General features: G+C 44.9%; 1 protein-coding gene across 1 annotated transcript; it reads left to right on the top strand.

Annotated features, from left to right (window-relative positions):
- The first annotated feature begins 705 nt into the window (after positions 1–705).
- Positions 706–7,685, top strand: LOC135981262 (myb/SANT-like DNA-binding domain-containing protein 2). Its single transcript, XM_065582746.1, has 2 exons — positions 706–6,608; positions 7,553–7,685. Exons 1-2 carry the CDS (start codon positions 6,062–6,064, stop codon positions 7,681–7,683), a joined length of 678 nt encoding a protein of 225 aa, XP_065438818.1. The 5' UTR covers positions 706–6,061; the 3' UTR covers positions 7,684–7,685.
- Positions 7,686–11,523: the final 3,838 nt, after the last annotated feature.

The following is an 11,523-nucleotide window of genomic DNA, read 5'->3' as shown; positions in this document are numbered from 1 at the left end:
CAGTCTACTTAGGAGAAGAGAACTCTGAATTCAAAGCAAGAACAGCAGGCCCTGGTCAGCTGGTTTGTAAAAGTTGTGCTAATCATACATGCTTGATGGGTCTTCACTGCCACATCCAACAAACAGGACAAGGTGAAGCGGTGTCAATGGTGTAGGGATTCAGCCAGCAGAACTAGAGGGAGCCAGCAGAACTACAGTCTGACCTCCCCTCATGATGCCAGGACTCATTGGTTATGTCAGCGAGCGTCCCCGCCCAGGTAGACAGACTAGTCCTAGTGTGGTAAAACTAGCAGTTTGGATGTTGCAGGGCCACCCAGGGGATTCAGGGGGCTTGGGGTCTTCAGCGGCAGGGGGTCCCCACTGCCGAAGACCCGGCACTTCGGCGGCAGGTCCCGGGGCGGAAGGACCCCCCGCCGTGGGTTTTCGGGGCACTTCGGCGGCGGGTCCCGGAGCGGAAGGACCCCCCACTGCCCAAGACTCGGAGCGGAAGAAGCTCCAGGGGCCCGGGCCCCGCGAGAGTTTTCCGGGGCCCCCGGAGCGAGTGAAGGACCCTGCTCCAGGGCCCCCGAAAAACTCTCGTGGGGGCCCCTGCGGGGCCCAGGGCCTGGGGAAAATTGCTCCACTTGCCTCCCCACCCCCCCACCCCGCCCCCGGGCAGCCCTGGGATGTTGCACCTCTGGCAGATACTTGAGTTAGTCTCCTAAGCTCAGACTCAGGAGCTCAGGGGAGAGACCAAGCTGCCACAACATCCACACTGCTAGTTTTAGTGTGTTAGCTCAAGCCTTGCTTGCGTGAGTCCACCTACCTAGGCTGTGAGGTTCACTCTCAGCTGCAGTGTAGATGTACCTATTGTTATATTACCATGACTCTTAGTTTATTATGAGAAGTAACAGGGCACATTGAACTCCAGGGTCTTAGCCCTTGTGGGGTTTGGCATGATTCCAGCACTGAGTGATAGCTCTGTTGTGCACAGCACATCCCACTTGTTGAATTTTTTATTTATTTTCCTGCAGGCCAGAGAGGATTCCTCAGCAGACTGATGACGCAGCAGCAAATTCAGTGATTAAACCTTTCACTTTTACTGGTGAAAGTCCGCAACCCTGAATTTTACATTTGCATTAATGATAAGTAAAGTTGATTACATTAATTGCAGCTATATTATCCAATGTCTTTGATTTTGTAAATCATTTGCAAACTAATTCTGGGTTTTGCAAATATATATATATATATTGTACATTTTTACCAAATTGTTTTGGACAAATAATTTTCCTCTTATGAGTTTTTTTGTGGACTCTTTCCTTATTCCCATTCCTGCCCCTGCTCCACCCCTGCCCCACCTCTTCCTGTCCCATTCCGTACCCTCCCCTGTGCGCCCCTGCCCTTGCTCCGCCTCTTCCTGCCCCTGCAGCTGCAGAAGTCACGGAGGTTGCGGAAAGTCACAGAATCCGTGATTTCTGCGACCTCAGTGACAGAATCGCAGCCTTACTCACGTGGTATTGTTTTTGCTCTCTGATTGGATGACTGACCATTTTTAAACTGTAGCACAATGAATGATTAATAGTGAATACTTCAGTTCGTGCATAAAACACTGTGGTTCACATTTGAATATGGGTATTTGAATGAAAAACTGCTGTTCATCTACATGAACATACATCCATGCAAAGAAAAATCTGTTCAGGTGAATATCTGTGAATAGGACACAAAACATCATAGATTTGGCTGATATGAATACTCTTTGGAATACAAATACATATGTTTGGGAGATGTTTTTCAATATTCAACCAGCTGGACTGGTAAGTAACTGAATTATGCTAAATCACAGTGTTGAAATACTGGTCCCTTTCGAAGTCAATGGGCATTTTGCCATTGATTCAAATGGGGCAAAGATTTCACCCTAGGTTTCACTTGTAACCTATTGGGCCTGATTCTTTTACACTAAGGCCACTTTACATAATGAGAATCAGGCCCATGGTTTATTTTTACATCTCCAGCCTCTGTGGTTCCTCTCATAGTTGATGCTTGTTGAGTTGATCTCTCTGCCTCTCATTGTAGTGGCATGCTCCTCCCACATTTTTGCCTACCGTCATAGTTTCTGCACCTTTTTGATCTCTATCTCTCGTATCTCATCATTGTTTCAAATAATGCACCATTTTAACCAATCCTAAACTGTACATGTTGCATCAAAGATTAGTCAGCTGGTCATACTTAGCTGACTGCTAAGCATACCTGTTGAAGATTGATATCTGTCATCAAAGAAACACTTGAAAAAAAATCCTTCCACATTTTGTCATGATTTTTTTTATTAGAAAATATTTTTTGTCTTGTGGAAAATGTTGGCTTCTTGGCAAAAAATCAAAAACTGAAATGTTTTGGCCTCTGTAGGCTAAACTTCCTGACCAAACTATACCTCCCATGGGCCACCCTGGTCTCCCTACTTTGTGAGGGGACATGGTGCATCATTAGAATCACATCGCTGCAGAGCATAATGGGAGATGAAGTCTGGCGGGGGAACCTGGTCCATAGAAGAGAATGGGGGCATTAGACAACTGAACTACAACTCCCATGAGGCAGTACAGCACTTACAACACATGCCATTTTTCATTTCTAGAATATTTTACAAGCATTAAATAATTAAGAGAGAGTGCTGGAAGTCATTAGATGGAAGAGAATAGACTGTGCTCTGGTCAGAGCAAAACCCAGATTGAAAATGGGCAAGAGCATGGGGTACAAAATGACAGGATTGTCACCAAGATACGGCTACTTGCAGCGAATGGGAATACCTTATTAATAATGTGATATTAATTATTATTAAGTTCATCAAGTTAAATTGTTTATTAAGTTCATCAAGTTAAATTGTTTTAAATTCATTGTCTGTTTTCTGCACACTGGTATATGTAATAAATAATGTATTACAAGAAAGGTTTTCTTCCAATCAGAGCTAGCATTTTTTGCTTTTATGGTTGCAAAGCTGCCAAAAAAAATAATAGTACATAGTATACCCATGCACACCAACCAAATTCTCTGTTGCTAATTTTTTTTAGCTTATTTAAAGACCGGAAATTCAATGAAGCATGCTTGTACAACTAAGGTCTACTGTTGATATCAAGTTGCCCCAAAGTCCAGCTTTGGGCTTTGGAAAGAACCAGGTGGTTTCTGAAGGTTTTTTGACAGGATAAAAGAATGTAAAGGAGTATTTGTACTAAACAGATTAAGTTGTTTGTAAACATGTCCCCTTTAAATTAAGTGGTGGTGAAGACAAAGAAAGTACTTTGTTGTTATCTGCTGGATTTGTCTTAAGTCAAATGGACAAACAAGTTAAACAGCGGATCCTCTTTAAATCCCTAATGGCTGTGAAGATTAAATCTGAAAAGGTCTGTAAAATAAGTAAAAATTAAATTGCTTAAATTCTTCTGCTCATTTACTTTGGCTAAAGCTTCCCCCGCCCCCCTTCACTTTTCTCATTCAGCTTTGGGGAACTTTGTTTTCAAACCACATTAGCATAGAGACAAATATTGCACAAGAATTTCACTTCTCTGCAGTCTTGTCACTTGTGATGAATAAGTCCTTGCTTAGTAAGTGGTGGTGACACATCATTGTGGCAGCTTCTGCACTTCAACAGAAGGATAATTAATCTTGCTATCAACACTGCTAAACAGGGGAGGATCATTCAAAGTTTTATTCCATAATGCTGCTTTGTGTGAGGTGGGATGCTTCCATTTGAAATGGTTGTCCATGAGTCATGTACTTCCTGTGATTAGCTTTTTGTAATCACTTGGTTCTTGAATTGCGGGGGGAGGCAGGATACACAGGCTTTGTGTAGTTTTGATGTGGCTCTTTTATGCTGTGTACGTGTGTTTGTGTGTGAGATGTCCCACCACAAAAGAGAAAGTAAGGACTGACATGGACCAGCACTGGTATGTATGTGCGAACTCTCTCAGGGCCTAATCCTAAGAGTGTCTTGCATCCCACTGACTCTAACAGGACTGAAGGTGTTCAACACACTGCAGGAATGGGTGAACACATACTACAGCTGTTGACGTATCATCTATCAGAATGAAAAAATATCCTGTTAGCCAGCCAAGAGCTGACAGCATTAAAACTATTAGAAAGGACATAGATTGCTGTTTAGCTAATCAGTTAATATTTAGCAATCATCACTTTTTTCTGAATTCCAGCATTGTTGCAGCAATAAAATGATGACAAACCAGAGAAGTAAGCTAACAATAGATTTGCTTCAACTGCCTTTTCACTCACTTTAATAATAATAAAATAATAATAATCCCCGCTTCATTCATATGTTAAAGAGGTGCTGATCTAAGGTCACAAGTTCCAGTTAGCTAATTATTCTGCCTACCTAAAATTCCCTTGTAGTTTCATTATTTAGATAAAGCTATTCTTTCACTTTTTGTCCTGAGCTATTATGTGTTGTCTGTTTAAAGACTTATGTTGTTAAAAACAAATTTGGCCATTAGAAGATGAATATTGAAGACAACTTTCTGCTGCTTACAACTTAACACATAAAACTATAGCCGTGCTTCCAGCTAAATCTCCACATCTTCCTGCAGCTAGAAGCAGAAGATCATCTTTAATCAGATGCCTGTTCATTTGTCATGTCATGATAGAACAATGAATATCACTGACCATAACACAAACTGGAAAGCACATGCTCAACATTTTCTATCACCAATGAAGGGCTGGGGTTTTTTGCTAGTGGGTCTTTCCCAGACATCTACACATGACCTCTTCCTTTCTGCACTTGGCCTAACCTTTGAGTAGTCCAAAGGAATTGGGCTTTTTCCTAGCCCTTCATTTCTGAGACCATCACTGCGCCTGCTTGCTGTTTCCCACCACCCTGATGTGTACCATACACCTGCCAACGGAGCACAGTAGGTCAGATATTTAGGCCCTCCCTTCCAACAATACTAATTACTTCTTTCTTAATTAATGGCTGCATTGGGGCTTCCAGCTAGAGCCAAGGAAGAGGGATTTGTAGTCATGCCAGTGGCTGTAGTCATTGCACTTGTAGAGTGCTGAGCCAGGCAGAATGCTTCTGGGCCCGCTGACATGTTTGGAAGTAGCATATACATATATCTCCTATTCAGAGGAGTAGACCACGACCCCCCTGGTGCCCAACACCTCACACCGCCCTCCTAATCATATCTCCTTTGGGTGGTGAGGCACGTGTGGGTATTCTGCTTTGCCATCTCTTTGTACTTAGGCTCTGTAAGTGTAGGCATGCAAGCTGTCCTCTGTGCAAGTACACAAAGAGGAAAATGAGATCTCTATACTCACCCCTTGTGCACCCATGCTGCCAGGCTTTATCCATAAATATCTGCAATATTTAATATTTGCAATATTAATATCACCTTTTTCAGGCACCACTGTATCAGTGCTGCTATCCAGAGGTGACCAGCCTGTGAACCCACGTGTCTTGATAAGTGCATTTCTTTTTATCTATATATGTCATGCCTCCTGCAGCCTTCATTAATTTCAAAACTCTTGCTTAGCACTTTGGTCAACTGAAATCTAAACCTGCAACCAGCACTGCAGTAAGAGTGGACAGAAAGTACGGTGAGCAGAATAAATAATTTTCTCTTGTTTTTCCAAGCCAGTTTATGAAGATAAAATCAAAGCATTTGAATGATCAGGTTAATCTGTTTCAATTAATAATTTATACTCAGGCCTGGTCTACACTACGACTTTAATTCGGATTTATCAGCGTTAATTCGAATTTACCCTGCAACCGTCCACACAACGACGCTATTTATTTCGAAATAAAGGGCCCTTTAAATCAATTTCTGTACTCCACCCCGACGAGCGGAGTAGCGCCAAAATCGATTTTAACATTTCGAATTAGGGATAGTGTGGCCGCAATTCGATGGTATTGGCCTCCGGGAGCTATCCCACAGTGCATCATTGTGACCGCTCTGGACAGCAATCTAAACTCGGATGCACTGGCCAGGTAGACAGGAAAAGCCCCGCGAACATTTGAATTTCATTTCCTGTTTGCCCAGCGTGGAGAGCACAGGTGACCACAGATAGCTCATCAGCACAGGTAACCATGCAGGCCGATAATCGAAAAAGAGCACCAGCATGGATCGTACGGGAGGTACTGGATCTGATCGCTATATGGGGAGAGGATTCAGTGCTAGCAGAACTTCGTTCTAAAAGACGAAATGCCAAAACTTTTGAAAAAATCTCCAAGGGCATGATGGAGAGAGGCCACAATAGGGACTCAGATCAGTGCCGCATGAAAGTCAAGGAGCTCAGACAAGCCTATCAAAAAACAAAGGAGTCAAACGGTCGCTCTGGGTCAGAGCCGCGGACATGCCGCTTCTACGCCGAGCTGCATGCAATTCTAGGGGGGGCCGCCACCACTACCCCACCTGTGATCATGGATTCTGGGTCGGGGACAGTCTCATCAGCTACACCTGAGGATTCTGCCGATGGGGGAGAGGAGGAGGAGGAGGAGGAGGATGAGCTTGCAGAGAGCACACAGCACTCCGTTCTCCCCAACAGCCAGGATCTTTTTCTCAGCCTGACTGAAGTACCCTCCCAACCCTCCCAAGCCAGTATCCAAGACCATGACCCCATGGAAGGGACCTCAGGTGAGTTTACCTTTTAAAATATAAAACTTGTTTTAAAAGCAAACGGTTTTTAATTATTACTTTGCCCTGAGGACTTGGGATGCATTCGCGGTCAGTTCACCTACTGGAAAAGTCTTTTAACGTGTCTGGGGATGGAGCGGAAATCCTCCAGGGACATCTCCATGAAGCTCTCCTGGAGGTACTCCAAAAGCCTTGCCTCAAGGTTTCTGGGCAGTGCATCCTTATTCCGTCCTCCATGGTAGGACACTTGACCACGCCATGCTTGCAGCAAGTAATCTGGTATCATTGCCTGGCAGCGTATGGTCCCGGTGTTTGCTGGCATTCAAGCAACATCCGTTCTTTATCTTGTTGTGTAATCCTCAGGAGAGTGATATCACTCCTGGTAACCTGGTTGAAATACGGGAACTTAATTAAGGGGACAGAGGTGGCCGTTCCTACTGGGCTGTTTGCCTGTGGCTGAAAATAAATCCTTCCCTGCAGTTAGTCAAGCGCAGATGGGAAATTGGCCCTGAGCTTTTCGCGTTTGGCTAGCAGGGATCTTCCCTGTTACCAGCCACGCGGTGGGGGGAGGGGTACCGTGATCATCCCAGAGAATTCATGGCGGGAGGGGGGGGGGTGGTTAGTTTGTTTTCTGCTGCTGCTGAATGTTAACAGAAAAACCGCAGCACTCTACGTGCTTTGCTTGGTATGTGGGAAAGGAGGGCGCAGAAGCTGTAAGACAATGGCTTACCATGGCCGCATGCAAGCCGAATTCTGTTGCCCGGACCTGTGATCTCTAGCAGCAAAGCCACAGGCACTCAGTATTAAGAGGCAAAATGCGACCTTACACAGAAATCACATGTGCTCTGTAATGTGAATAGTGTTGGTCACCGTGAAAGAGTATAAGCATTGTTCTGCAAAATGTATCTTTTTAAACAATTCTCTCTTTTTTCCCCTCCCTACAGCAGCTGCAAATTCCTCAAGCCTCCCTCCTCCATCCCGAAGGCTATCACAGATAAGGCGTCGTAAAAAGAAGACGCGAGACGAGATGTTTGCAGAAATTATGGATCCAGCCACAGTGACAGAGCTCATCTGAATGAGTGGAAGGAAACGGTTTCAAAGTATAGGAAAGAAGCCAGTGAACGTGAGGACAGGAGGGACCAACGTGAGGACAGGAGGGACCAACGTGAGGACAGGAGAGACGCTCGAGATGAGAGGTGGCGGCAGGAAGATCAGAGGAGGCAGGATGCAACGCTGGGGCTGCTGCGTGAGCAAACAGACATGCTCCGGCGTCTGGTGGAGCTTCAGGAACGGCTGCAGGAAAACAGAGTGCCGCTACAGCCCCTGTACCCCCCTCCCCCCTCCCCATGTTCCATATCCTCCTCACCCAGACGTGTAAGAACGCAGGGGGGGAGGCTCCGTACACCTTCCCATTCCACCCCAGTGGACAGCCCAAGCAAAAGGCTGTCATTTTTTTAACCTTTTTTTAGTGGCCTTTTCCTTCCCACTGATCCTCCTCCCAAATCCCACCCGGGTTCCCTCCCTCTTTTTCTAATCTATTAATAAAGAATAAATGATTTTTAAATGATAGTGACTTTATTTGGTTTGAAAGCAAGCTGGGGGAAGGGGGAGGGTGGGTTCCTTACAGAAAATGAGTCAATAAAGGGGGCAGGTTTTCATGAAGGAGAAACAAACAGATATTTCACACCGTAGCCTGGCCAGTCATGAAACTGGTTTTCAAAGCTTCTCTGATGCACAGCGCTTCCTGGTGTGCTCTTCTAATCGCCCTGGTGTCTGGCTGTGCGTAATCAGCAGCCAGGCGATTTGCCTCAGCCTCCCACCCCGCCATAAAGGTCTCCCCCTTACTTTCACAGAGATTGTGGAGCACGCAGCAAGCAGAAATAACAATGGGGTGATTTCTTTGGCTGAGGTCAGAGCGAGTCAATAATGAACGCCAGCGACCTTTTAAACGGCCAAATGCACATTCTACCACCATTCTGCACTTGCTCAGCCTGTAGTTGAACAGCTCCTGACTCCTGTCCAGGCTGCCTGTGTATGGCTTCATGAGCCATGGCATTAAGGGGTAGGCTGGGTCCCCAAGAATAACTATTGGCATTTCAACATCCCCAACGGTTATTTTCTGGTCCGGAAAGTAAGTCCCTTGCTGCAGCCCTTTAAACAGAGTAGTGTTCCTGAAGACGCGAGCGTCATGAACCCTTCCCGCCCAGCCCGCGTTGATGTTGGTGAAACGTCCCTTGTGATCCACAAGTGCTTGCAGCACCATTGAAAAGTACCCTTTGCGGTTTATGTACTCGGTGGCTTGGTGCTCCGGTGCCAAGATAGGGATATGGGTTCCATCTATCGCCCCACCACAGTTAGGGAATCCCATTGCAGCAAAACCATCCACTATGGCCTGCACATTTCCCAGAGTCACTAGCTTTCGTAGCAGCACCTGAGTGATTGCTTTGGCTACTTGCATCACAGCAGCCCCCACAGTAGACTTGCCCACTCCAAATTGATTCCCGACTGACCGGTAGCTGTCTGGCGTTGCAAGCTTCCACAGGGCTATCGCCACGCGCTTCTCAACTGTGAGGGCTGCTCTCATCTTGGTATTCTGGCGTTTCAGGGCAGGGGACAGCAAGTCACAAAGTTCCATGAAAGTGCCCTTACGCATGCGAAAGTTCCGCAGCCACTGGGAATCATCCCACACCTGCAACACTATGCGGTCCCACCAGTCTGTGCTTGTTTCCCTTGCCCAGAATCGGCGTTCCATGGATAGAACCTGCCCCATTAACAACATGATCTCCAAAGCACCGGGGCCCGTGGTTTCACAGAATTCTGTGTCTGTGTCCATGTCCATGTCCATGTCCTCATCATGCTTGTCGCTGCGCTGCCGCCGCCGCTGCCTCCTCGCCTCGTTTTTCTGGTCCTGGCTCAGCATAAACTCCATGAGAACGCGCGAGGTGTTTACAATGTTCATGACTGCTGTCTTGAGCTGAGCGGGCTCCATGCTTGCCGTGGTATGGAGTCTGCAGTGTTCACCCAGGAAAAAAGGCGCGAAATGGTTGTCTGCCGTCCGTTGCTTTCATGCAGGGAGGGAGGGAGGGAGGGAGGAGGTGAGGCTGTACCCAGAACCACCTGCGACGATGTTTTTTGTCCCATCAGGCACTGGGATCTCAACCCAGAATTCCAATGGGCGCGGGAGACTGCGGGAACTATGGGATAGCTATGGGATAGCTACCCACAGTGCAACGCTGCAGAAATCGACGCTAGCCGCGGTACTTGGACGCACACCGCCGAATTAATGTGCTTAGTGTGGCCGCATACATTTCGACTTTATACAATCAGTTTGCCAAATTCGAATTATATAAATTCGGATTAATCCCGTAGTGTAGACATACCCTCAGTTCCTCACTAGCATTATTGCACTGTCACAATGTTTACTTCTGAATAAATTCATTTTAGCAACAGTGGGCCAGATCCTCAGCTGATGTAAATTGGCATCTGACCATTAAAGGCAAGGTAGATACACGGTTTTTTTACAAGCTGAGAATTGGGCCATGTATTCTGATCAAAACTGACTCCGATCTCTCCTAGCTTTTGCCTCAAGTTCAGTTTCTGATTTTTGGTTGATAAAGGTTCCATGACTGTAATTCAGTGTTGAAACTGAGCAGCAAATTAATTTTAAAACACGGATTCAAATGTACTTGAAGCGACTAACAATAAAGATTTGACATGCATCCTTCATAGGAAAAAAGAAGGGAAATAAATTATCCATATGTTATTCAAGAGGGTTTTGTGTAGAGGTTTTTAGAAACTTACAGGTGTCAGTCTTGTATTTTTATTGAACTATTGCATGTAATCAGAAACCAAAAGTAAATTGTGCCTCACTTAATCATGAAGGGCCTGTTTCTCTGAGGCGATGAGTGCCTTCTGTGGGTCCTCAGTTCCCACTGATGTCAATCAGAGGGTGCTCAGCAACTTTGTTACTGGTTGAAGTTGTTTCCCACTAATGATGGTTTAGCATTTTGCATGTTAACAGATTAGTTGGTATGACAGTGCAAAGCATAAGCCTAAAAGAAAACAGCTACATAGCTGGCAAAGATTCTTTTCAAGGTTTTTTGTCAAAATACTATTAAAGTATACAGTTGTGGTGTTAAGCAATTTATTAATAAGCCTATTAATATCAGGGGCTTTTTTCTTGAGAGTCTGTTAAGAACATCAGTGTTTAAGATGCTATCCACACAGACTTAATGCCAGGAAAAGCAATCCCATTAAATTGGACCTCATGAAATATTTATGAGGGCCAATTTAAAATTAATCCTGGCATTAAGCCAAACCAGGCAGTATATTTGCTACTGTATTAAAAAGAAGAGGAAGAAGAGAGATTTTTCACAATAGTGATCTAGCTGGATTTTAGTATGATCCTAACAATATTTTTAATAATACAGCTGTTATTTTTGGCACAAAGAAACACTTCTCTTTCATTACCAGTTCATGCAAAAACTACACTGCGTGTCTAGTAGATTCTAATGTTGTCCTTCTGGAAGATGGTTTATGTTTTTATTTTACAGTGATGAAATCTCTGTTTTTGAATAAATTCTTTCCCCCACGATTTACAAAAGAAACAGACAGTTCCATAACTTTGCAGAGAGAGGGATATTACATTTGCAAAAACATCTAAGGGGACTTGGGAACCTAAGTTCCATTTTCAAAGTGACGGAGACATTTAGGAGGCTTTCAATGGGACTTTCAATAGGACCAGAGACTTTCAGTAGGCCTCAGGTTTCTAAGGGCTAGATTAATAGATTCCAAGGCCTGAAGGGACCATTGTGATCATCTAGTCTGACCTGTATAACACAGGCCATAAAACTTCTCCAAAATAATTCCTGTCTGAACTAGATCACATCTTTTTAGAAAAACATCCAGTCTTGAT

The sequence above is a fragment of the Chrysemys picta genome, chromosome 2, assembly GCF_011386835.1.
Source record: "Chrysemys picta bellii isolate R12L10 chromosome 2, ASM1138683v2, whole genome shotgun sequence".
NCBI classification, from domain to species: Eukaryota; Metazoa; Chordata; order Testudines; family Emydidae; genus Chrysemys; species Chrysemys picta.
The sequence above is the reverse complement of the archived record's forward strand: the minus strand, read 5'-3'. Positions and strand labels throughout refer to the sequence as shown.

Excerpts from the sequence above, each read along its gene's own strand:
- LOC135981262 (XM_065582746.1), top strand. The coding sequence starts at position 6,062 with ATGCAGGCCGATAATCGAAAAAGAGCACCAGCATGGATCGTACGGGAG. Across the intron at positions 6,609-7,552 it reads CCCCATGGAAGGGACCTCAG|CAGCTGCAAATTCCTCAAGC; the intron begins GTGAGTTTACCT and ends CCCTCCCTACAG.